The following is a 27,346-nucleotide window of genomic DNA, read 5'->3' on the forward strand; positions in this document are numbered from 1 at the left end:
GGGGCGGACAATCAGCATATCAGGTCTTGTCGATGTTTTGCGCGACTTCTTCCGCTGCTGTGGTTTTTTTAGAGGCTGCGCTTTACCTTGCTCCCCCTTCTTTCTCCCTCTCACAGTCTGCCAGTCCGTGTCCCTGGGAGTCTGCGCTGCATCCGTTCTCGTTGGAGGAGTTGGTCCTCCTGCCTTCGGCTTCTTCGGGGCCTTATTCTCGAGGCACGATGAACTTCGCTGCCGCCGTTTCGCTCTGCAAATTTCCCGGCTGTCCCCAGTGGTTGACCCCCCGTCGTCAGGCATTCTGTGTCATGGGCAGATGTTTCGGTGACATTTCGGTCTCGCACTGGCACAGGCGTTCTCAAGACTTGTGCAACTGTGGTAGTCGGAGGTTGTTATGCTGCCTCCCTGTCCACCAGCTCCTTGAGCCTTCCGGTTGGGTAAATTCGTGAAGCTCATTCAGGATCTTCTCGCGTCTCTCCCACGCTTGATGTTTCTGCATCGAGACACTTGCACTAAATGCTGCTTGTTGGGCATGCTGCCCGCTCATCCCTCCTATATCTTCCATTATTTTTATTTTATAAATTTTCCCCATTCTATTCCCACGAGTACGTAGGGAAGTATAACAGTCCACTCCTGACAGAACCCCGGGTGTAGGAGTAAGGCCACTTAATACACCTGGGGTGGGACCTGGTGCCCCAGGGACCACCGTTCGCGACGTCAACTACCCCTGGCGCCTTCCAGAACTTAGCACGGTGAACACCTTGACATTAGGGCAGGCTGTTGTATGAAGCCCACCCTGCACGCCTCCTTTGGAGTTGGGCTTCTCTTCTATGATGTCCTGAAAAGGACAAACGTCGGTTCGAACTGCTTCTTAGTTTGGGAAGATCCCTTAAGCCCCTCCACCGTCGACCAGGTGCTGCAGTTCCCAGGAGGGGTGTATTTTTTTTTTATAGAGGTTTGGGAAAATCTTCAAAGATTCTGGTAAAGTGATGTTAAAAACCAGATTTGGGATTTTTACCCAGTAAAAACCCTGTTTTCCTCTTTTTACTTCTAATCGTCCTTTCCCATTTCCCTCGTGGCACCACCGTGAAGCATTACTTCACGAGGGGGGTTCTCCGCTGTTTGCTCTTCCACTCTTTCCATCCAATGTACGTCCCCCTAACCTGCTAAGATGTTATGTGTAATTACGAAGTTCCAAATAGATTTCTCACCTATACTGCAACTTGGCGCTTGCGTTCCTCGTTTCTGAGCTCGTTCATGACTTCCACCGCGAAGTTGCTCGGTGCGTCCCAGGCTGTCTCTGATGACAGCATTGCTTCTACTACATTTTCGGGCGAGACTTTCCTTTCAAGTTCAGTCTCCCAAGTATCCCGGATGTCACTGAAACGGGGGCATGTGAAGAATACGTGCTTCACGTTCTCGTCCACTTCTGCGCAGGTGGGACACGTCGGGGAATCTTCATGTTTGAATTTATGAAGATATGCCCAGAAGCACCCGTGTCCTGAAAGCATTTGACAAAACATAGTAGTTTATCTCTCCATGGTCTCGACTTACCCAGGCAGCCACTTGCGGGATCAGGAGATAGGTCCATCTCCCCTTAGTCGAATCGGACCATTTCTGCTGCCATCGGCTCAAGCTGCTTCGTCTCTCTTGGATTTTCAGTTCTTCGGGATTCAGCCCTTCTGATCTCTTCCGTTAATACAGGGATCTTCGCTCCTCAGTTAATACCTCTATCGGTAACATTCCTGAGATGACGCAGACTGCGTCCTCAGATACCGTCCGGTATGCACTCGCAACTCTGAGGGCACTCAGCCGATAGACAGGTGCAATTTTACGGCGAGCTTCTTGCAGCTGGAGAACGTCAGCCCAAATGGAAATACCATATGTAAGCATTGACGTAACCACTGAAGACAGCAGCGCTCGTCTCCGTTGCTTAGGACCTCCGATATTAGGCATGAGGCATGCTAAGGTGGATCTGACTCCAGATGCCTTGGCACCCACATGCTCCGCTTGCTGCTTGAACTTGAGTCGGGCATCGATCATCACTCCAAGATACCGAATAAACGGCTGGGATGTGATTTGGTAGTCACCGACTTGCAGTGTGATACTTTCCAATTTCTTCCTACTAGTAATGAGCACCGCTTCCATTTTATGCTCCGTGAGTTGCAATCCAACTAGATCCATCCACTGACGTATTCTCCTGAATGTCGTATCGAAGATGGAGTTGATTTCCTCCAGATGCTTCGCCACAATCACCACCGCCACGTCATCCGGAAATGCCACGAGTCTCACCTCAGTTGGCAATACTACTTTCAGTAATCCATCATACATGATGTTCCATAAGAAAGGGCCCAGCACCGAGCCCTGAGGTACCCCTCCGGTGACTTGGTACTCTTTAGGGCCGCTCTCTGTGTCGTATTTGAGAACTCTGTCGGTGAGGTAGCTAGCTACCATCTTCCGCAGATATCCTGGAACGATCATCCTCTCGAGAGCCTTCATAATGCAGTCCCACCTGGCTGCGTTGAAGGCGTTCTTGATATCTAGCATCGCCACCAGGCAGTACTTTTTCGTACCTTCTCTCCATCTTCTCCAAGAGATCGCCTCCTTGGCAGTGTTGACGGCGAGGTCAATGGGGTCGATGGTAGAGCGACCTCTTCGGAAGCCGTATTGATTATCAGCTAGCAGCGGTTCTACTGCTGCTTCTATCCTTCTGTGGATGATGCGCTCGAGGATTTTCCCAGCTGTATCTAGCATGCAGAGTGGGCGATATGATGATGGCTCGTCCGGTGGCTTCTGCCTTTTGGGGAGGAGCACTAGTTTCTGTTGCTTCCACTTGGCGGGAAAGGTGTCTTCCTCCTGGCAGGCATTGTATACGTCCAGAAACAGTCCTGGTGCTGCATTGATCGCTGCTTTTAATGCAATATTGGGGATTTCATCAAGGCCAGGAGCCTTGGTGTTTCCCACTCTGTCGCAAGCTTCCTTAAGTTGTTCCTCCATAATTGATGGGATCGAAGTCTTCATGCTGTGCTCCGTGGACTGGCGGAGTTCCGGTTATTGAGGGAACAACGCCGTTACAATCTTCTCCAGGAGCTCAGGGCATGACGGAGATGGCATAGGCTGGCTTTTTAGCCGCGTCATAAGCACCTTGTACGGTCCTCCCCCTGCGTGTGTGTATATGTGTGTGTGTGTGTGAACAAAATTTTGTCCGACGATTACTCTTGAATGAATGATATGATTCAATTTTTTTTTGCAATCGATGCATCTTTCTGTAACTTAGAACTGATTAGTTCGTGAAGACGATCGTTTCAGCGGTTCTTCAGTTATTCGCAAAAAACATGTGAAGAAACGCCAAAAATGACGTTTTTTTTACTTATTTGATCATTTTTCCAGTGAAAATGATGCAATTTGGATTGTTCTTCATACAATCGATGAATCTTCGCATGCAGTAGAACAAAGTGGATTTTTAACAAAATCGACTTAGGCGTTTTCCAGTTATTCGAAAAATAAAACTTTTTGAACTTTGATTTTTTTTTATTATCATAGCTCTGATTCCATAAGTGATCACAACAATGATGTCCATAAAACCCCCACGTGGGGTTGAATGGGGGGACAGGGACGAGGGGGTTAAATGGGCCGCGAGGAAAAATGACCCCGTGTGCCCTGAACGACTGAATACACGGGGTCAGAAGATAAGAATTAGAAAGACTATGTGGTGAAATTTAATAGGCGGGATTGTATGCATTAGAAGGGGCGAAGAAGAGTCAATAGAAAAGATCACTATGACTGAGACATAATCAGATAAAAAAAAGTGTACTGTGATAGAATTTCCTGTATTCTGAGTCAGGAGTCCATTTACTCCCTTGGTTCACAACCCTCATTGAGTCTCGCGTATTTACTCAACCACCAGAACTGATTGAATTAGATGAGAACAATTGACTTTACCATTCTTGAATTATTGGAATGGATCATGAAAATTTCGTCGTACAGATTTTCAACTTCCCGACCCGAAGGGAGGAAATTATTGTAATGACCCCGAAAAACGAATGTGGCACGAGGTCTAACAAATTGCGTATATTTTTTTATTGAACAAACGTTCATTGCGTTTTTTTTATGTACCATTATAATCTTCAACAATTCCCAAAAACAATTTTTTAGACGTTATGCAGAGATGAGTGAAAATAGTAAATGGAGAAAACCCAATGGATGGGATTTGAATTAATTTTATGTAATCGATGCGTTTACACATAACTTGATTCTCATTGGATTTTGAACGAAATCGCCTCAGTTGTTGTTGAGTTTTTTAAATAAAACTTTCGAATTTTGCAATTAAAAAAAAAGGGAAAGTTGGAAAATTTTAGAGTGGGTCACCTTTGAAGTTGCCAACTTTTAAGTGGATCAGCTTCGGAGTTGAGAGAATTTTGAAGTGGGTCAAGTAAAGTGGGTTTAACTCAAACTTGATTGAAGTTTGAGTTGACTTAAATTGCTAATGCGTTCTTTGTGAAATCACCCTAAGGGTAATGTCACAATGGATGCAACGCTAAACGCATGCAACGCATGAAATAATTATCCAACTGTTTTCTGAATATTTCTGACAATGACTAGCATTGCGTATCGCGTGCGCTGTATTCACTGTGGCATGACCCCAGTGTTTATTAAATCTGCGAAGAAACTTTCCTTCTATGGGTATTTCTTCGGAGAAATGTGAGAAAAAGATTGAATAAATACATAATAAAAAAAAGTAATGAAAGTAAACACAAATGGTCGCGAAGTTATTGGTTCGACCCGTAATGGGTTACACCCAGTTCCACCAACCCCTACCGGTCATACCCCAAAGAGGGAGCGCGCGAAGCGGGCTGAATAATAATTTCGTGGGACTTGCGATAATTAAGGGGGTGGGAAGGTGCGGAAAAAACTTTGACGGTTCCAATTTTTTCCTAGGGGTAGTTTTGAGGGTGGGGAAGACAAATTGACCAGTGTTTTCGTGGAGAATCGACTTATTAATCAATAATTAATTCGTTGAGTAATAATTTCGTGGGACTTTCGTAAATTACTGTGGTGGGGGGTCGCGGAAAAAAACTTTTGGGGTTATAATTTTTTCCGAGTGGTAGTTTTGCGGCTCGAGAACTCAATTTGAACAATGTTTTCGTGGGGAATCGATTCATTAATTAATAATTAATTAATGGTGTGATGATTTCGTGGGACTTGCGATAATTGCGGGGCTGGGGGTTGTCGAAAAAAATTTTTGGGTTTTAATTTTTTACTAGGGGTAGCTTTGAAGGTGGAGAACGCAAATTAAATAATGTTTTTATGGGGAATCAATTCATTAATTAACAGGAGGAATGAATTTTCAAAACGCGGAGTAACTCCTGTTAAGTTCTTCTCATTCAAAAATTCATTTCTCCCCTCCTAATTGGGATGAAGGAATGAAACTAACGCCGATCGATCGAGAAGTATATTTTCAATAAATGACACCGATTTCATCGCTTATTCTCAATTAGGAGCGGAGGAATGAATTTTTAAAGCGCGGAGTAACTTCAGACAAGTTCTTCTCATTCAAAAATTCATTTCTCCCCTCCCTAATTGAAATGAAGGAATGAAACCGGTGTCATTTATTGAAAATATAATTCTCGATCGATAGGTGTCGGTGTCATTCCTTCATCTCAATTAGAGAGGGGAGAAATTAATTTTTGAATGAGAAGAACTTGTCCGGAGTTACTCCGCGCTTTGAAAATTCATTTCTCCGCTCCTAATTTAGATTAAGGAATGGAACCAGTATCATTTATTGGAAATATAATTTTCGATCGATAGGCGTTGGTTTCATGCCTAGATCTCAATTAAGGGGGGGGGGGGAATTTTCCAATCGGGGAGTTCCTGCGGACTCACGCGACGCCGGAGAACCGTTCGGGGTTACTCCGCGCTTTTGAAAATTCATTTCTTTTCTCCTTACTGAGATTAAGGAATGAAATCGCTGTCATTTATTGAGAATTCAATTCTCGATCGATCGGCGTTGGTTTCATGTCCTCATCTCAATTAGGAAGGCGCGGGGGGTGGGGGGAATGAATTTTTTAATCGGGGGACACAGCCCACTGATCTCTATATTAACTGGATAGACGATCCTTACGGGCTGGGTATGCTGGAAACTGAGGGCCTTGATGAATAGTTCGCCAGCCCCTCCCTCGTATGGCCTCGGAACTACAGGAAGCCTCAATGCGCTAGCGCGACTAGAATGCTAGATAGTGGGGATGGTTATCTGACTGTGTCATTTTTCCAGTCCCATAACCCCCAAATATCTGTCATTTCGGTGACTGTCAATCAACAGCGAATACCTGGACATTACCTGTCGACGAATGTCTTTCGGAAGAGTTCAATTGTCAGTGAGGTTACGTAATAATTCATTCCTTCCATTCTGTAAACTTTTACAAAAATGGTTCGGTGTGAATACTGCAAAAAAAGATCCACCAAATCGAAAGAATTATCTTTCCATAAGTTTCTGATTTTGTATCAGTGAAATGTGTAATGCAACTATAAGTAGATATTGCAAGAGGTAATGTGTATGAAACATAGGCTCCAATCATAATAAAAAGAAAGAGTAAATATGAATTGCATTCGACAATGCAAGGCAATAATTTGGTGATATGAGAAGTTCACTAATGGTAATAAAATAATAACACTGGCAGTGATATAGCTCACACAGTCTGTTGAATAATGTCTTTGTTGTATTGTATTAGTCCTTGAAATTATGAAAAATAATTTTAATGAATACCACTGTTATTTTCTATTGCAGAAAAAGATAGAATTATTTAAATTAGATTTTTCTATTTTCTTTTATTATATTTCAATTAGATCTGCATCGAATTGTTCCTATCATTCCGCCCATGCTATTTCACTTAATCCTGATCACAATCGAGCTTCTATTATCTTTTTGTTTCATCCTCTCCTGTAACGAAAATGTCACCTCATTGCACCACACAATATCTATTTTAAAAAGAGAATATATATTCATGTAAGAATTTGTCGGAAGATGAATGGTTTTTCCACTTTGTGTTTATTCCTCCCGGCAATCGTCACAGTTATCATTTCAATTGACGACAATGAAAATCCTCCCTTCAAATCTTGATGTTGTATAATGCAACATCAGAAAAATGACCATTCAATTTTCCAACTTTACCAGGTCACGTTACCCACCCCCCTCTACGCGACTACGGTCGCGCAAGCGCGCTAACGGCGCGCTTAGTTCCTAGGCCATACAATGGAGGCGCTGGGTGAACGTCCAACTTGGGTCACCAGTGTCTTACAGGATAGTCTATCCAGTTAGTATAAAGATCAGTGGCGAGAACCCTCCATAGAGTATGGCAGGCCGACCAACTCTGAGGAAAAACAACTGGCGTCGGGCCGACGTTGCCACTTCTTTTACAAAAATTAATTATTTTACATTTATTATTAAAATTGCGTATACAAATTTTTTAAAGCATGTAGGATGTAGAAAAAAAACTAAATAGTTATAAAAAATATTATATGACTACAGAAGAATCGGAATATGGTCGTATTATTTAATTGAAGGGAATCGAATTTTCGAATCGAATTTTCGTGTTCGTGGGATTGGTTTTCCGCAGGAATACAATAGATTCATCTCCGCCACACCTACATTCCGTCATCGCCTGAACATCGTTAACAGGTTATGCCAGCGATTGGTTGCTGGGCCAATTTCTCCTATGCTTTAACACGGTTGGCCCAACGGCAAAGATCATACGCTGGCTTAACCTGATGAATATAGTAACCTTGGAAATAACCGACTTTATTTGCACCGTATTGATCTTTTTTAAAATATTTTTTTCCCACAAAAGATCCAAAGACTTTAATTTTCAGAGGGGAAATATTTTTCTTCTAAATATTTGAGGGGATAGGTCAGTGAAATTTAAAAGTCTTTAAATGGACCGCGGAACCCGTTGAACAATTGGTGATATATGACGAAATATGGATATAACTAGGGAAAATCGCGGACACGATCGATTTTGCCCCGTGCAAAATCAATTTTCATACGATTTTAGCTTTTTTTTTCAAAATGTTCGTTATACTCTAAAGAATAACGTCAAGCATTCGTTTTACTTTATTAACAATAGATCATGAATAATTGAATTTTGAATTTCATAAATTTTTCAAGTCTCTAGAGTATTACTAAAAATTCATTGTTTTTAGTAATTGAGCATTGTAATCATGCACAATCTAATTTTACTGAACAACAAATTGCAAGTTGAAGCAAAAAGGCAGGTTCAAAAAAAAAATTTATGAAATTCAAAATTGATTTATTCATGATTTATTGCCAATAAAGTAAAACGGATGCTTAACTTCATTTTTTGGAGTGTAACGACCATTTTGAAAAAATAAGCTAAAATCGTATGAAAACTACGGCGCAACGAGCATTTTGAAGGTAAAAATGAAGTTTTTCGTGGTTATGCAGGGCAAAATCGATCGGGTTCGCGATTTTCCCTAGTTATTCTCATATTCCGACATATATCACAAACTGTTCAATGGGTCCCAAGGCCAAGTGAAGACTTAAATTTCACCGACGTTTCCCCTTAATGATGTTCAAGAGAGAAGTAGGATATTCGAAAAATGCAGCCAATTTCATGAAATTTTTTTCACATATTGTTTAATGCATTTAGGCACCCCTTGCAAAATTTCAGAAACCCTGGGTTCAGGACAACAACAAAAATGAATTCTAACATTGCTGTTTATACGTGCGGTTAAAGGGAGCATCGATAACTCGTACATTTTCCTTACATTGTCGATCAGTCAGCAATGTGGAAAAAATACTGAAATTATCGATGACCCATTTAACCTCATACACAAGCAGCAACTTTAAAATTCATTTTTGTTGTCCTGAACCTGGGATTTCTGAAATTTTGCAAGGGGGTGCCTAAATCTATAAAATAATATGAGAAAAAAGTTTCATAAACTTAGCTGCATTTTTTGAATATCCTACTTCTTGCTTGAACATCGTTAAGACATTTCGAGATGGGTTAGGCCTCATGATTTTTCCCCCATCTCGATCGTTTGTGAAATAAAGAATTCTACAAATCATAAGAACTAACCTACCTCAAAATGTTTTGACAATTCAAAAAAAAATGTCCCCCCTCTGAAAATTAAAAAAACCCAAACAACTACGTGAAACAGGAAAAAAATTATTTTTAGTAAGCAATATCGAAAGTAGCTAGAAAAATCATTCGTTTACAATTTTTTTAATTTTTAAAACAAAAAAAGTGGAAAAAAAACATGGTAGCGCACCGACGCTTCCCGCAAGGACTAACGCACCGTTCGCTTCGCTCCCACCCCTCATAACTGCTTACCTATCATACTTAAGGAAAAAATTATAAAACAAACAATGTGTATTTTTAGATATATTATATTTTGTGTTGAAACTTTTTTCCCTGTCTGCCACCGTCTCCGTGATATTGTTTAAACAATTAAATTATTACAAATAAACAGGGCCATCAAAAATGTAAATACCAATAATGAAATATACTGGACCTCGTAATACATACAGAGACAGAGGTCGTGTATAGATTACATTGCTGCACATGGAAAAAATCTCAACTTATTATTAGAAAAAAGAACTTTGCGACAAATGTTGAGTTTACGAATTTGAAAATATTTTCGATTATCTGAGAAATTTATTGTTATCCATTGCGTAGAGCAGGCATAAAATTTTAATCAGATCACGTGTGCAGTCGGTTACGCGTAATTTCTCCATAAGGGGTGACGGACTAGAAAAGGGGTAGAAGGTGTCCAAATATGCGAACAGCGGGGTTCTACTGTACGAGCAAGTGATGGAAGAAAAATCAATAAATCTGATGAAGAAATCAATAAATAGGGGAGAGTGGGACAAAATGAAACAGTCGAAAAATGATTTTTTAGTACAATTTAAGCAAAAAAATTTTTTTTTGTAAATATTTTTTTTGGCAACTTTTTTTATTATTCGGGGTACTGATGAGAATAATAATTTTCTATTCGTCTTATAATTCAACTGATTAGATTAAGCCGATTACACTTCTTTTTTCATTCAATTGAAATTCAACATCACATTTTCCTTTTTCTTCCTCTGGGTTACCCCCTGGGCTTTTCTCTGGACTTTGGATTTTGCTGTTTCATTTTGTTTTCATTTAATCTATTGACAAAATATTCTCCCGTCAAAACTTCTCCATAATTTTTCATTCTGCTGAATGGAAAATTATCATTTTCATTAGTACTCGCAAGATTTAAAAAAAGTTAAAAAAAAAATTCAACAAAAAGACAATTTTTTTGCTTGAATCGTGTCAAAGAGTCATTTTTCGACTATTTTATTTTTTCCGCTGTTTCATTTTGCCCCACACTCCCCTATTCAAAAAATTTTCAAATCTATACTGAAATAGTCACTTGAAAATTGAAAATTTTCGGGTTCAGGAATTGAATCAGGACTCGAAAATAATGACATTTCCCTTTCGAATACAGATGAAACACCCCTTAATACTTTGAAAATAATTTACAGATCCGGGGCAACAGATTTTCTGCGCAGTTCGCTCAGCAACCACCGCCGAGAGTATAACAACAGTGAAACTATCAACAAAACCCACACACTTGAATGCACCCTCATTATCCAAAGCTCAGCACGTAGATACCCTGATCCCTGGAACAAAATTTCTACTGACAATTGGAAAAATTCTCCCTGACGGACTTCAGGTTACCTTCAATACTGATAACATTGGCTATATAAACCGGCTGTATCTCCAGAAACCCTTAGACACGTACGAACAGGGTTCAGAGCTTCACGCAACATTTCTCTACACTCTCCCCATCGTGAAATTTTCATACTTCACCGAAATGCCTCTAGAACCAGAACTCGAAATTGTCAAATGTGGGGAAATCGAAAAAGCACGAGTTATTTTTCAAGACGCGAGAGGAATTGTCCTGCGACTTGAAAAGAACATTCGTGGATTTCTCCCTTTCAAGCGTACGGGGGTTGACTTCCAGAGAATTTCTGAAAAATTCACTCCGAACTCTACCCACACATGTAGAATATTAACGTACGATAATTTTGATCGAGTCTACGTCTGTTCAACTCTGAAGCACGAACTTACCTCCGAGAACAAGATCCCAGAGACAGTGACTCTGGGTGACGTTATGGAAGTGAAAATTATCCGTCAAAACCGAGAAAACAAATTTCTTTTCGTAAAATCAGGAAGAATCCTAGGAGATGTAGCTCCGGAGCAGATTCATGACATCGATGATGCAGTTGTCCCCTTAATCAGCGAAAAACTATTAGCGAGAGTCCTTTCAAGAGACAAAAAAGGAGAACGTTTCAATTTCACATTGAAAAAGTCATTAGTATACAGTCATCTTCCAATTCTATCAGAATTCGCTGAAGCTCAAGTTGGTTCCACATATTTAGCAACAATCATCCGTAAAAGTGGACAAGGACTATTGGTTAAATTCTACGGTGATCTAAAAGGTGTAATTCCTGTAAAATCATTACAAAACATTCGTGGGGGAATTAAAGCATTCAGACAGGGCCAAGTGGTGCATGTGAAGGTCGCAAACATCATCGTCCAGGAACATAGGTTAATCCTCGAGCTCTGTGCAGAAGATGAAGAATGGAAGATAAGTCCTTTTGAGATCGGTGCGACAGTAGAGGGGAAAGTCATGGACTCTTCAGTTGAAGGAGTCCATGTTCGCATTCCTCACCCCTCTGGAAAAGGTACCATCACAGCATACTTGCCAGCAGGACACATGTCGCCTTGTCAAGAAATGGGAAAACGCATGGCTGTTCTTTCAGTTCCCGGAGATACTATTTCAGCTCGAGTCTTCTCCACAACTCCGGAATTTGTGTTAACGAAAACATTGATCCCTCAAGAGTGGTATATAGATATAAAAAACTTATCCATTGGTGACTGCATTCCCTGTTCCATCACGCAAATCCACACAACAGGAATTAAAGTTTTGTTGCCGGTGAAGAACTTAAAATGCTACGGAATTGTAGCGCTGAATAAAATAGACCATATAACAATGCTATTTAAACACCAAATATTGTTTGGAAAGATCACTCAAATCAATAAAAAAACTCAGGTCATTCATCTGACAACGAGTCTCCATGAAGTCTGGTCGTCTGCTGTAGAAAATGACACCGATGTCATTACTTCTGTTGATGTTCTGGCTTTATATCTTTCGAAGTTGAAGGAGTTATCCTTACAGAGTTATTATAATACAAAGACAATCTCGAAAATGAAACTAGGACAAAAAGTCTCTGGAGTTGTTGAGAAAATAAGTGAAAATGGAGTCATTATTAAGTTAAATAACGGTATTCCGGCAACTGTGCGGAAAGGTCATTTTAAAAAATCACTGAAAGTTGGTGATGAAGTGAATGGATCTGTTCTATGGATGAATTACATTGATGAACTTGTCGAGATTACCTTGAATCCAATTTGGATTCATGCCATCAAACCTAAGCAGAATAAAATCCTTGAAGATGGTTTTAGAAAAAGGTTGAAAGGAGAAATTGTTTTGGTAGATAAGTGGTTTGTTCTTGCTGTTGTGAAGGGCTGCGGTAAGGGGAGTCTCGTGGCATTACCTACTAAAGCCCATGTGAACGATCTGACACCTGATCTATCAAATTATAGAATTGGAGCTACGATCAAGTGTTATGTTATCCTGAAGGATGATGAATCAGAAATTGTTCCGATTGTTTATAGAGAGACTGCGTTTGTTACGACAAAACAATTAAATGATAAGAAAATGAATTCTGCGGTGAAGATAGAAGATATCACAAAACCTAACGATCAAGGCTCCGAAAGTCAAACGCTGAAAAGGAATAGAGAAGCAGATGACGTTCTAGATGAAACCAGACAATCTAAAGTTACTAAGAAACTTGAAGATACTTTAATGCCAAAATTCTTTGATTATAAATCTGAAGAGACCAAACAAAAACGAAAACCACAACATTCACAGTCACAAGATGAAGAACTTGAAGTGATTGTACCAAAAGAGGAAGAACAACATAGAGCAAAACTCATCTGTGCTAGCTCAAACGAATCAGAGGCTATGGGAAAAGTCGCAGTGATTCGTGAAGCAATTGAAGACTCAGGGTTAAAAATTCAAAATAAAAAATATGCAGAAGTAGAAGAATTGAGTATTCCAGAATGTGGATTTTTCTGGGACTCAAAACCAGACACTGCCCTGTGTCTCAAAAAGGAGTCCAGTGGTGACGAAAGAGCATTTGAAGAACTGCCCACCAGAAAAAAAAGAAAAATATCTGCCATGGAGCGAAGAGAATTCGAGCGTCAGAAGGAAACAGAAATCAGAGAGAAAGAAGAAGAACTAGCTAGCAATCAAGTTCCCAATTCAGTGGAGCAGTTCAATAGGCTTATACTGGCTAGTCCTGACAGTTCCTTCGTGTGGTTGCAATACATGGCATACCACCTTCAAAGTACAGAGATAGAAAAAGCGAGAGCTGTAGCTGCACAGGCCCTCAAGACTATCAATTTCAGGCAGGAAAATGAGAAGCTAAACATCTGGCAGGGTTGGTTGAATCTCGAGTCAAGATTTGGTACCCCAGAGACCTTGAACAAAATCTTCCTGGAAGCTATCAAAGCCAACGACTCTCAAAAGATCTATCTTCATATGTTGAAGATCCATTCAGATGCTGGGAGAACTGCTGAAATCGAAAGAACGGTGAAAACCATCACGGGAAAGTTTAAGAGCCTCCCAGAGGTTTGGGTGCAATGTGGAGCTGTACTATTAAAGTCGGGATTGACTGAAAAATCAAGGCAAACCATGCAGAGGGCTCTCCAGTCCCTCCCTGCAGCCGATCATGTGTATCTCACGGTGAAGTTCGCACAGTTGGAGAATAAATTTGGGGATAATGAAAGAGCTGAGACACTTTTCGAAAAAATATTATCATCTTATCCGAAAAGAGTTGACGTCTGGTCTATTTACGTTGATGTTTTAATTAAATCAAAGCGTTATGATTCTGCACGGAGAATCCTAGAACACGCTGTTAATCAAATACTGCCCCCAAAGAAGATGAAAGCGTTATTTGAGAAGTATGTTACTTTTGAGGAACAATATGGAACTACAGAAACTCTCTCACATACACGCAAACTTGCCAGGAAATACGTGGAGAATTACGGCAGTGGGGGCAACCTTGAATTTAATCACTGAAACTTTTGTTCCTTTATTTTGGAAATGATGAAATTGTTAATCGACAATAAATGAAAAACTGAAATGAATTCAACTTTAATTTAGATTTAGATAGATAATTTATTTGCGAAAGGGATTCCAACACCCTTATTGTAAAGGGAGGGGTACAAGCAGCGGTGTTACAAAAATAAAGAAACATGTTTACAGTATTTAATGCATGAATAATGAGATAGTGAAAGACAAAGGTTATCATTATGGCTTAAATAATATGCAGATGCTACATCAAGAAAACTTGCGAGTGAAAACAGATAATTGGGGTTTTGCATGAAATCCAATTTTTGTGCCATATGTAAGTTCAGGGCGTTAGTAACATAACCTGATTATTTAAAAAAAAATTTCTTTGTTTTTTCCATTTATAAATGTAATTTAAAATTTACCTTTTTGATTTACCGCGAAAACGGGACCCGTAGCGACATCTCGCGTGTGTGACCTCACAAGTCAGTCATAATTTTCAACATGACGACTGCCAATGTAAACAAGTTTGGTTGTATTTTATTTACTTGCTAACAGAATAATAATAATGGAAAATATGCCTCATGAAAAGAGGAAACGGTGGATTGAAGCCTGTGGGCGAAGTTTATCAGATTTTGCGGTTTTAAGCAAGTTATACGTCTGCGAAGATCACTTTGACGTAAATATCTGTCATTTATTGGGAAAATTTTCATCAACTTTATGCCTTCATTCAACTTTGTATTTTTTCTAGTTGAAAAATGATATAGGAAATTGGATGGAATGGTCCTTGATGAATTATCGAATGAAAATGAAGGAGCATGCTGTCCCCCATATCTTCGAGGCCTCAAGTTCGCAGATGTCAATCTCACACGAACCAGAAGAGATTACACCTGTAAAACGTCTCAAGAGCGATGTGAACAGAAACGATAAAAATTCGTCTGCATTATCACTTGATGATGGGGATAATCCATCGGAAATGTTTTATTCGGCGAGGGGCAATTTATCTCTCAATTACTCTGAAATGTCTAATTCGATGATGGAGATGTGTGATGAATCGAATTCACTTGGAAATCTTTTGAGAAGGGATAAATGTATTCAAGCTAATATTCGGCCACATTTCCGGAGCAAATCTATCCAATATCGAGTATCGAGCAGGGACCAGTATACTTCACCTGTCTAGGATCTGATTGACAGTTTCACGGAGTTGCAAGTGTCTGTTCCAACTTTCTATCACTCCGAAGAGGATTCTAGGAGAGAGAAGCCTCCAATGGACGATAGTAGCGAGAAAATCACTGAGACTACTTCCGGTTCACTTAACGAGAGTAGTCAGAAAATCACTGATACTACTCTCAGTTCGACTTTTACTACAAGTGAATATTTGTCGACAGAGAAAGAAGGCAGTGATTCTGAGATCAAAAGTGTGTTTCAACAAGAAAGACTCAGGCAAATGAGTCGTGAATACACCAATCGCATCATCAAGAATAATCCCCGACAATATGTAGGAATTGCTACGGAGTGTATGGTTCCTTTGATGGATATTTTTACTAAAAAATGTGACTTGAGGGAACTGGACATTTTTCTTGTGCTGACAAAAATTAGGTTAAATCAAAGTTTCGCTATTCTCGCTGAGGAGTTTGGAATTTCCACGTCAAATGCCAGTTGTGTTTTTAATGAAACTGTACCAGCTTTGGCTACTTATGAGGGATTTCATTTTGTGGCCTCCCTCATCAGAAATTGAAAAACGACTCCCGATTCCATTTAGGGGTCACTATGGTAAAGTTGAATCCATCATAGATTGTTTGGAGATAGAAATTGAAAAACCGACCCACCCAGTTAAACAGTCATTGACGTGGTCAGAGTATAAAAAATGCAACACGATGAAGTATCTAGTATCTTGTACCCCCGATGGAATCATCAACTTTATTTCCCCGGGTTTCGGAGGTCGAACATCCGATGCAGAAATATTTACTCAATCAGGATACACTAATCTCCTAACAAATCGACCTGGGATTGGTATCATGGCGAATCGAGGATTCAAACATATTGAACAACAAATATTAATTAAAAATTGCACTTTAATTCGACCACCATCTGTGTCTTCATATGAACAGCCAACACACGACGAAGTTATTGAATCCAAACGAATCGCTAGTCTCCGCATTCATGTGGAACGACTGATCCAAAGAATTCGCGAGTTTGAAATGTGCGGACCGCATTTCAACGTGAATTATAACTTAGTATCAAGTCTCGATGAAGTTCTCACAGTCGTGGCAGGTCTCGTGAATCTCCAAGGACCATTGATAAAGTAAACGTGATCATGAAGGAATTACGATAACTATATTTGTTCCAATTACACTGTATTATTTTATAATAAATATCATATTTCTAAACTTGAAGAATCATGGTGAATGGCGGGAGTTCTGAGAAGTTGCAGCGGTATTCGAGCGAAAGACTGAAAAATTTCCTTCCTCGTCATCACGAACAGTGATATTTGTGAGAAATATCCGGGTTCCTCCACTCGGCTGCTAAAGATCGAAAATGTAGGCTTGTGGTGCATCAGTGTAAGTCTGCATCACAGGTGGTCAAGCCCAAGACGAATATAACTGATGATTTCATTGTTTTGCGACTGATGGACCAGTGACGCATTAAATATCTGAGGTGGAGTCCAACATCAATTGTATTGATGGGAACTCCATCTCAGTGGTGACTGGATTTGTCCGTCTTGTTTATTGCCACAACGTGGCTGGGACGTTTGGTATGACATATCATAACGCGAAGGAGCTGTTCAGAAAATACTCCCTTCGTCACTTTCTCAATACTGATATTCAAGATCCTGATGACAACTGTCTTCTGCGCGCCGAGCGTCTACTAACCTTCCCCGGAGAAGTTCTAGGTCTGAAAATCGGTTTTCCCCTCTGCAACATCTAAAGATCCACCAGACAGCCCATCAATTATTTCAAGACTGACTCCCCACCATCAGATCATCCTTCCACCAATCGAATATGTCCTCGTAAGTACCTCCAGCACCATCATCCTCCCAAAATGAAGAAAGCAACCACGAAGACCCACGCCTCCTCCCACGAGGAGTCCGACAACTCTAGTGACGAGACCGAATGCAGTATCGGCAGCAACTCCACCGTAGGAACTCACCGTTCAAACACTCCAACCCGTTCAGGTCGCTATCGCAAGAAAGATCGTAGACGTAGTGAGAAAACTCAATCAAAGCCGTAAAACGACAAGCCCCTCTACAAATACTGCTACAGCGTAAAAAAGGAGCACGGTTATCCCCTCTTCGGAGTTCAGTTCCACCACCACCTGAGTGAGGGTGAGTCCATACTCTTTGCGTCAGTTGGAAGCAACAGAGTCAGCATCTACGAGTTCCCGGAGGACGCCAACATTCGCCAGCGTCAGTGCTGAGCAGACCGAGACTCAGGGGAGAACTTCTGCGCGTGTGCTTGGACGTTTGATGAATCTGGAAAGCCTTTACTAGCTGTTGCTGGGTCCAGAGGTTTGACTTGCGTGAAGCCCTATATTGGTTATGGACACGCCATAAATGAGCTCAAAATACACCCAAAGCACCCCAACATCCTACACATGAAACCTGTCCTGAACCGCCGCTATCACCGATGCTTCTAATTCGCGACCACGGGCCATTGCTTTGGTGTCTCTTATTTTTTTACCTCCTGTTATCAATTCTACCAACACCCCATCAGATTTAGTACAACGAGATGTTTCATAGTATTTGGAAGCAGTTATTCGACCATAACGCAATTTAAACCAGAATTCAGAGTTAAATTGCTCTCTCGTCATTCTTTCTACATTGTCGCAAATAGTATTTGACATTTTATTTCTGCAGAAGGAGAAAAACTGATCAGCTGAACTTCCTCCCTGCTCAATCAAATTAATTAACAAATCATGTATCGTTACCCTTAGATAACTTTCAGTGTCACGATAATAATTAAGTAATTGACAGTTGAATTGCGTTGATGGACATTTCTCCACAAATAATTCCCGTACATTGACATTTTTTTCCATAGAAGTGGCGTCTTGAGATGATGGAAAATCTTCAGCCTTTATGAATTTAATATCGGAACCAATCTTCGATAGAGTTGATTTCTTCCAGTAACAGGCTACTTCAGTGGGCGACGGTTCCTCACTTCTTCGATGTAACTACGTTAGGAAGGCAATAGCATGTTTACAGCCCCCTGAATAATGAAACAATCGCTATAGTTGGAAAGATGCTGCCAAGTTTCATCTCGTGATTGATGCACGACAGAATATATTTTTTCATCACCTGGGGCAGCTACACAGTCATGACATTCGGCAGATATCACAGAACTCTCCTTCATGTCCACTTTGATTGTAACTTTGTAAGGTTTACTTCCAACCCGATGCTCAGGAGTCATTTTGCATTGAACTGTGCATACGGAACCTTCACGTTGTACTTGTGCATAACCTATAGCTGCATCTCCATATGACTCTCTACAAGATCTGTTAAAGGATAATTGGCTCTTAATATTCAATCATTCACAAAGAGGAATACGCCAAATAATTATGATATTGATCCGATTTTAGCAATGAATAGTTCATTTCCCTGATATTAATGAGCACTTACAGGTTAGCTTTCGCTCCTCGTATTTCTGCTGCAATGAAATCTTAATTATTCGCAAAAAACTGCGCCACCATGAAGCAATCCACTGTAGGTAAATTATTAGATAAAGCACAAACAAAACCTGGATTCGGTCGAAGCCTCATTTTTTATTTTTATTCACTCATGAACACTTTCTGGGTATATGGAAACGTTTGTATACATCAAACGGCCCGCTGAAACTGACTTGTGACGTCACACCAATCACAGAGCGTTTGGGATCACGTGACTTTTTCGTATTTTCACCGATTTTTATTTATTTATTACTCGTAATATAACAAATCATTTTGAAAAAAAAATCTTTGGCGCAGTATTTTTTCACTCTCTATCATAAACGATCGTTTTTTCTGTATTTCCTGTCATATGCAAAACTCCAATTGGTATAATATAAACACGCAGTGCGGGAATAAAATACAAAAAATGCAATAGCGACAAGTCAGAATTATTAAAATCATTGGAAAATGGAAAAAATAAAAAATAAAATGCTGGGACAGATTTACGAATTGAGCTCTGGTGAAGCGAGAAGAGTTGGAGCGGATAATGGCACAACATGCGTATCGTGCAACAGAGGCATAGCCAAGATAGCCCCGATCATGATATGGAGGAATCAGAGATATCCGTGTCAGAAGTGACATCAGGTTCTTCGAGAGAGTCCAAGATTTGCGGAATGTGATTGAGGGTTCTGAGTGACTAGTTCCATTTTAGTTTTATCCCAAATGCAGAGGTTTCCATCGACAATGAGACCATTATACCTGACTTGGACGTTCTTCCCCACACTCCTCAATCGAAGAGCCTCGTCTCTGATCACCTTGGCTACCTTGGCTTCACCGGGAGTGAGATCTGCGTCAATGAAGATATTTGCACCGAATGACAGCTTCTTGTTGTTGATGATAAAGCGTTTAGATTCCATGGAGTCCAGGGTCACCGTGTTAATCGAGACTTTGCGATCGGATAAATAGCGGAGCAGGACGTTAGACACTCGACCTGTGAATTTGATTTGATCGATTCTCGAAAGCACTCCTAGAGCTAACCTCAAGTCCTCTGATTACGATGTTGTTTCTCCTCAGGGCATGTTGAATAGCTTCAATCTTCTTACTAGTGTCGGCGTTGGGGGTGACCCTGGATTGGGAACCGATGGCAGAAACCTTTTCCTCGAGTAGCGTCATGTTGTTTTGGATTTCCTTCAGGGCGTCCATTGCGATAGGTTTGTTAGTGATAGAACTGGCCACTATCTTACTGTCCAAATCCGAGTATTTCATTCTTAGGTCATCGATTTTTGCATCTGTCTCTGCTTTGTGGAATTGTACTATAGTCCAGAGGTTGTCCACTTTGCCTTTGACAGTCTACCTTGGAGGTGAGGTCGGCAATTAAAGCCTTGGTGTCCTAGAATTGTATCTTGTTGTCCTCATGCATCCTGTCCATCTTATCATTAAGGGAGTTCAGTAGTTTTACTAGAGCAGGGTCCATCGTGTCTGAGGACCTGGAGTCAGATCTGTGAAGCTTGGGGGGTGGTTTCTCAGAGTCAGAGCTCGAATCGGTATGGTGCTCGGTGGAGCTGTGGTCGTGCTTCTCGCCTCCGAATATCACCATCGGCTGACTCAAGACCTTGTCTTCTGCAGAAATTTCGGATTGAATTCTTCTGCTTGAATTTAATGAGGGAGGCTGCTTTAGTGGGGCGTCCAGCTGAGCCCTTGATGGACGATCTCGTAAGGCCAGAAGAGACAGGAGTAGACGGGGTATTGTGGCGGCTGCTCAGACTGCGGTCTTTTACCTTACCGACTGGGGTTTCGAATTCCGAGCCGTGGTCTGGTGACGAACTGTCCGACATGCCCTCAGGTGGCGACACTGGACAGGTTTGTCGTTCCGGATGGGTGCAGCTTGATGGATCTGACTGCGGGGTGGGGCGGGGGCCTTCCCCTGGCCCCTTCGCCTGGAAGGATAACCTCAAATGAAGCGCAGTTGAGGAAGAATGATGGATTGGAGACTTTATAGATTAACAGAGGAGGAGTCTCAAACCTGAGGCGATGCAGGGATGTTCCAGGCCCAAGTGAAGCGGTTGTGTGTGGAGAAGTTAAATGACAAAAGACTTGTCACTAAGCGTGCTTGTGGCGCCCCCCAATTTAGATTTGGCTTTTATCACTTAGCTTGAAAAATCCAATTGAAAATCTCATTTGTTGAAGGGAAGACTACTATGAGTTTTAAAAGTCACGGGCTATTGGAATGTGATTTGTCATACATTGAAGATGGATTATATATGTCTAAAAATAAATAATTAGTGCTACCAAATTAATTGTTTATTTTTCGCTTGCACCACAGACGCTTAAAATGTTAAAAATAGTCCAGGTCTACATAGCTAATTTCGTAATTTTTTTGATAAAAAATTGCACTATCATATAAAATAGCTCGAAAAATATTTCTGAAAGAATCGAGAATATATTTTAAATATTTTAAGAATGATTTTTCTGCCTATTTTACATAAATGGCGCAAATTTTCATTTTAAACAAAACGAAATTAGCTGTGCAGGGGTCGAATTTAAAAAAACCAATTCGTAATTATTATTACAGACATTTTTTCAAAAAATTTGAAAGTATAGAAACCTCTGTAGCTCAAAAATTGAAGGGCCTGGACTATTTTTAACAGTTTAAACTGTGCGGGGCAAACGAACAATAAACAATTTTTTCGCACTAATCGCATTTCACATTAACTGTAATGACAATCTCAACCCCAGAGATGTCTCTATTGTTAGATATTCATCACGAGAGATTTCGTTTTATACTAGAGCATTTTCCCAATCATTTAACCATTTTAACGATGATTCAAGAGTCTACAAAAAAGTCCCATTATTGAAAGTAATGGATTATTATTCAAATGAAACAATGGTATTACACATACCCTAAAATCAGGCGATTCTGGAGTAAGCTGATGGGTCGGCAGTTTCCGATTCAAAGCATCGAATATCTTATTGATTGCCTGACAAAATTCTATCGTTTCTTCACATCCAACAAATAGTGTTGATTTGTCTTTGTAATACGTAAGACCTTTGGCGACTAATTCACTGAAAATCTAAAATATGAAATATTATCATAATGAATTCAATATCATGATCAAGTATAAACTTGTAATATCTGCGCAACTAATAGTACTCGCATTTTTGATGCATTATCTAATTCAATGTGTGTTTTTGACACATTAGGGCACACTCAGGTCATTCATATGTTGAATATCTTTTTCAAATACTAGGGGGCTTCGCCCCTTGCTCGCTTCGCTCGCCAACCCCGGGGGAGGCTTCGCCCCCCGCTCGCTCGCTCACTTCCCCCCCTCTCCGTGACCGAGTGGGTATGGCCGTGGGGGGTTTTCCGATAACTATATTATTCAAACTAAGTATAAAATAGGATGTGAATTCCTTATATTCACATAACACCCTCCATATTATGGACACCCCTCCAAAGGGTCGTAATATCGGTAATATCCTCTCTTACATGGTTGTCCTCTTTATATATATATATATATATATATATATATATATATAGTTTAAAATTGCAATGCTTTGAAATATATAAGTTTAGGGAAATTCGAACTTTACGTTTTTTCTTCTCTTATCTGTTGAATTTTTATTGAATTTAATTTCCCTTCAAGGTCCGTCTTTGCCCTTTTCTCTGTCTCTTATTTTATTCGTATCCTGAGTATAATAAGCTATAACTATCAAGAGAAGCCCCAACCAACGCCTCTCCTAGTGGGGTACAACCGCTCGATATTTAACATTTTCTATTATCTATAATCGCTATATATAATTGAAGATGAAAAATATGATCATTTACCCCTCCCGATATTAAGGGGATGAGGTTCCAACCAACGCCTATCCTGTGAGGTACAACCATTCAATATTTTTCATTCATTCACATAGATTTTTTGACGTATATTTTAATGTATTCAATATCAAATCATCATTTCTCATCGCGAAAAAATATTAGATATACTAAAATGATTCCAACTATATTAATCAATGAAAAATATGATCTTTTATCTCCCCTAAAGGGGGTATTCAAATATTACGTAACGTGTATCATAGTACATTTCAGACCCTGTTTAATCCCTCTCCCCCGTAACGTAATATTTTAATACCCCCTCACATGTGAAGAGAACAAAAGAAAAATTAATATTGACTCAAGAATTTTTAATTAGAATATTAGCATGTGAACATATAAGAATTACCTTTTTGTTGACAATTTTTCATTACTTACGAATTTCCGGAGAAGTGTTCAATCACAAGTGTATTACAATGTTTTTTCACCCCCCCCCCCTGGATTTCATGTTTGAATACTTCCTCATCTACGAAGAAATCGAAAGAAAAAATAGTAAAATAGTTCATGTATTAGGTAAGCATTAATTGAAATATTAGAATTCAGACTTAGAGGCTGACCTCTTTGTTAATTATTGTTCATTACTTACAAATTTATGATGTATTTTTCACCAATGATATTATTGACTCTTCGATGAATTTTTGATGCCTAAAGGAGGTTAGGCGGTGTGTGAGGCGAATTTGGAGAGTGAATTTCCGTAGTTCCCAGTGGCTTAGTTGGGAGAGTACCTGGCGCATAACTGGGAGACCCGGGTTCGAATCCCGGTTGGGCGGTGCGGGGGTTTTTCTCTCTCTAAATTCTAATTTGAATTTTGAATTTTTTTTTTATGTGCAATCATCGCAGACTTTGAGATATTTTTGAAAGTGTTGGAGTTTTTCAAGGTGAGTGTTGGATATATAGATTTGTGAAAAAATTTTGCCAAGTTGACTTTTTATTGCCTGATCCTATTTTCCAAAAAAATATCCTCACTTTTATTCACAAAAAAATACTTGAAATAAAAAATACGCCAAGCACGTCGTTCACAAATCATATTGACTAGAGGGACCTGATATCTCAAGTGAATGAATCCAATAACATATATGAATGGAAAGGTCGCCATTGGAGACGCTAAATAACAAAACGCCCTCTACAAATTGCCGGCTTGAGAATACACATAGATGATACATATGCTCATATGTCCATGTGTGAGCAGACTTTTATATATCTGTGAGCACTCCTAAACTGGCCATCTTGGAAAAACTAGCGTCCCCAACGGTAACTAGCGTCGCCAATTGCCAATTCGATTTTCAGAAAAAAGTCCACTTGGCGCGCCCGGTTTTGGTGTAAGTCAATTACACTGGGCACTTTCCATCATAGGGCACTGTCTAACACAGTGCCAAAAAGGAGAACTGTGATTGATCAAAGACATATCTTAGTTAATACTGTATCACTCTGTGGCCCTTGATGGAAAGTACCGATTGTTACCGATCAATTCATTAGGATAGAACGCCTCAGTACTTCATCAGTGGATTGCAACATTACTCAACCGGAGTATTCAAAATCTCAATTGATTCAAATGAATATGGTATTAAAGATTTACATAATTTCCAGTTGATTCCTCGATCGACCGTTGAATCGGGATAATCTACAATCGAATGTTTTTCAAGTAACTATGTCACCAAACTTTGATTTAATTTCGGAGATTGTACAATATTTTAGACGAAATTTGTTTATTGCTTTCTAGAAATGAACTTCGACACCCATCTATCAACTACTATCAATTACATCAATTACACATAATTTTTATTTTCTGAAGTATACACAAAAAACCGGGCGTGCCAAGTGGACTTTTTTCTGAAAATCGAATTGGCAATTGGCGACGCTAGTTACCGTTGGTGGCGCTAGTATTTTCAAGATGGCCAGTTTAGGAGTGCTCACAGATATATGTCTGCTCACACATGGACATATGAGCGTATGTATCATCTATGTGTATTCTGAAGCCGGCAATTTGTAGAGGGCGTTTTGTTATTTAGCGTCTCCAATGGCGACCTTTCCATTCATATATGTTACTGGATTCATTCACTTGAGATNTTCAAGTATTTTTTTGTGAATAAAAGTGAGGATATTTTTTTGGAAAATAGGATGAGGCAATAAAAAGTCAACTTGGCAAAATTTTTTCACAAAAGTTTTTTTGTGATTTTTTTATAGGATTTCACTCATTTTTGCAAAGCATAACAATCTTTTGCAAAATAATATGGTTAACTAAAACAATTATCCGATAATAGAGTTTCTCCTCAATGTTTTAGCTCTCTATATTTTATTTGGAATTACGTCGGAATAAAATCATCCATTATAGTCTTCAAATGGTTGAATGGCATAAAAAAAATTTAAGGAGACTTATGACTGCTCAGATTGGTTTCCCCCAAAGGTACTCAGGTGTCTACCAGTCGTGAAGGGTCTGAGTCAGATTTTAGACACATACACCAACTTTCATCGATTGCTTCAACATATGTATTTCTTAGGGACTTAAGGATTGAACCCGACTTTCTTCAAATAGAATTTTGTTATATATACCTAACATAGGTTCACCACATTCAGCAACTCCAAATCATCTATGCTAAATGAACCAAATATATTACACATGGCATTCTTGTCAAGGAAAAAAATACGTTTCTGCAGTTTCACCAAAATTAATTTTTCTTCGAATTTTCATTCTTTTTCTCCAAAAATAATATATACACATCTTTAGCGTTCCGCGGCCATCGAATTTTTGAAATAACGGCATCATCACATTGATGATGATATCCAATCATTTTTGTTATCTCTTAATAAGCAAGGATAGTGATTGCAATGAGTAGCACATGCAGTATATCACTATTAACATAAGAAGAGGGGGAGATTGCGCGGGAAGCTAATAATGCTGCCAACAGAGATTATAGGAGAAATTGCCAGCGCTTATGGAGAAGCTTCAGCCGCAAAATTTCGTAGCGGTGGTGCATGAACTAATTTTGCGGCCGTACCTGTGAATAAGGCAGGGCACGAGTCCGAGAGTGTCGATAACGGTGTAAAGTGAGCAGAGGTAGAGTGGGGATAAAAATCACGTCAGGGGAGGAATCGGTGGGCCGGGAATTCTGTGAGATGAAAGTTACAATGGCGTTCAAGGAAACGATATAGTTTTCAAGCGCCGAGTGGCCCCGCAATATTTGCGCTCAATTAAAAATTCATTTTTCCTCTCCCAATTAAGATGGAGAGATGAAACCAGCGGCATTCGATTGGGGATTAAATACTCAATCGACTGACACCAGTTCCTGACACCCTCCATCCTCCATGGGGGACTGGAAAACTCGCGGTGAAAGTCACGACTGCGCAGAAGAAAACGATACAGTTTTCAAGCGCTGAGAGGCTCCGCAATATTTGCACCCAATTAAAAATTAATTTCTCTTCTCCTAATGAAGATGGAGAGACGAACGCCAATCGATTGAGAATGGAATTCTCAATAAATAGATACCAGTTTCATTTTTTAATCTCAATTAGGAGCGGAGGAATGAATTTTCAAAAGCGCGGAGTCACCCCGAACGATTCTTCGGCATCGAGTGGGCCGGAGGGGCTCCACCGATTTGAAAATTGATTTCTCCTCCCCTAATTGAGATGAAGGAATGAAACCAACGCCTATTGATCGAGAATTATATTCTCACTGAATGACAGCGGTTTCATTGCTTAATCTCAATTAAGAGCGGAGGAATGAATTTTCAAAAGTGCGAAGTAACCCCGAACGGTTCTCCGGCGTCGAGTGAGGCCGGAGGGGCTCCACCGATTTAAAAATTCATTTCTCCCCCCCCCCTAATTGAGATGAAGGAATGAAACTGTTGTCATTTATGGAAAAATTCAATTCTCAATCGATAGGCGTTCGTTCCATCTCTCCCTCTTCATTAGGAGAAGAGAAATTAATTTTTAATTGGGTGCAAATATTGCGGAGCCTCTCAGCGCTTGAAAACTGTATCGTTTTCTTCTGTCGTCGTGACTTTCAACGCAAGTTTTCCACTCCCCCGTGGAGGATGGAGGGATGGAACTGGTGTCGGTCGATTGAGTGTTTAATCCTCAATCGAATGCCGTTGGTTTCATCTCTCCATCTTAATTGGGAGAAGAAAAATGAATTTTTAATTGAGCGCAAATATTGCGGGGCCACTCGGCGCTTGAAAACTATATCGTTTCTTTGAACGNAAAGAGGATAGACCTGAGTAGAGGCCCGGATCGGGGGTTTGACTGACTGCAAAAATGTTAGTTGGTACCCCACGGGAAAGGCGGCATCCCGGTCGAATTGTCGGTAAATGTGAGTCGGGTGAGTGAGTAACTCGGCAGTAGCAGTCCCGCAGGGACAGGTTCGGAGTGGCACTTTTGTCCGCCTTGTACTCAATGTTTACTTTATGTTTTTCAGTTGATTTATTCGCCGACTAATTAATATTAAGGGATGAAACAAAGACTGTTGGATGGAGAATTAAATTCCCTATCCATCAACCCCCGTTCCATCCCTTTATCTCTGCAATAAAAAAATCAATATTGCCACGAAAGTCACGGCGCTATAAGAAACCCAATGTTTTCTCGGCGCAGAGTGACTCCCCAATAATTCGCCCGCTAATTAAAAAATCGTCTCTCCCCTCCTAATTAACATTAAGGAATGAAACC

At 40.1% G+C, this 27,346-nt stretch overlaps 1 protein-coding gene and 1 pseudogene across 2 annotated transcripts in view; both read left to right on the plus strand.

The window, feature by feature from the left end:
* Window positions 1-14,263, plus strand: part of LOC107041828 (protein RRP5 homolog) — an 88,308-nt gene extending 74,045 nt beyond the window's left edge. For both annotated transcript variants that reach the window (XM_015262599.1, XM_015262598.1), the window contains exon 4: window positions 10,520-14,263. In XM_015262599.1, coding sequence (XP_015118085.1) covers window positions 10,520-14,184 — 3,665 coding nt within the window. In that variant the 3' untranslated portion in view covers window positions 14,185-14,263. The remainder of the gene's footprint in view (window positions 1-10,519) is intronic.
* Window positions 14,264-16,583: 2,320 nt separating this feature from the next.
* LOC107041827 lies at window positions 16,584-17,103 on the plus strand (annotated as a pseudogene).
* Window positions 17,104-27,346: the final 10,243 nt, after the last annotated feature.

This window comes from Diachasma alloeum, unplaced genomic scaffold (genome assembly GCF_001412515.2).
Source record: "Diachasma alloeum isolate Michigan unplaced genomic scaffold, Dall2.0 Dall_scaffold_00380, whole genome shotgun sequence".
Lineage (NCBI taxonomy): Eukaryota > Metazoa > Arthropoda > Insecta > Hymenoptera > Braconidae > Diachasma > Diachasma alloeum.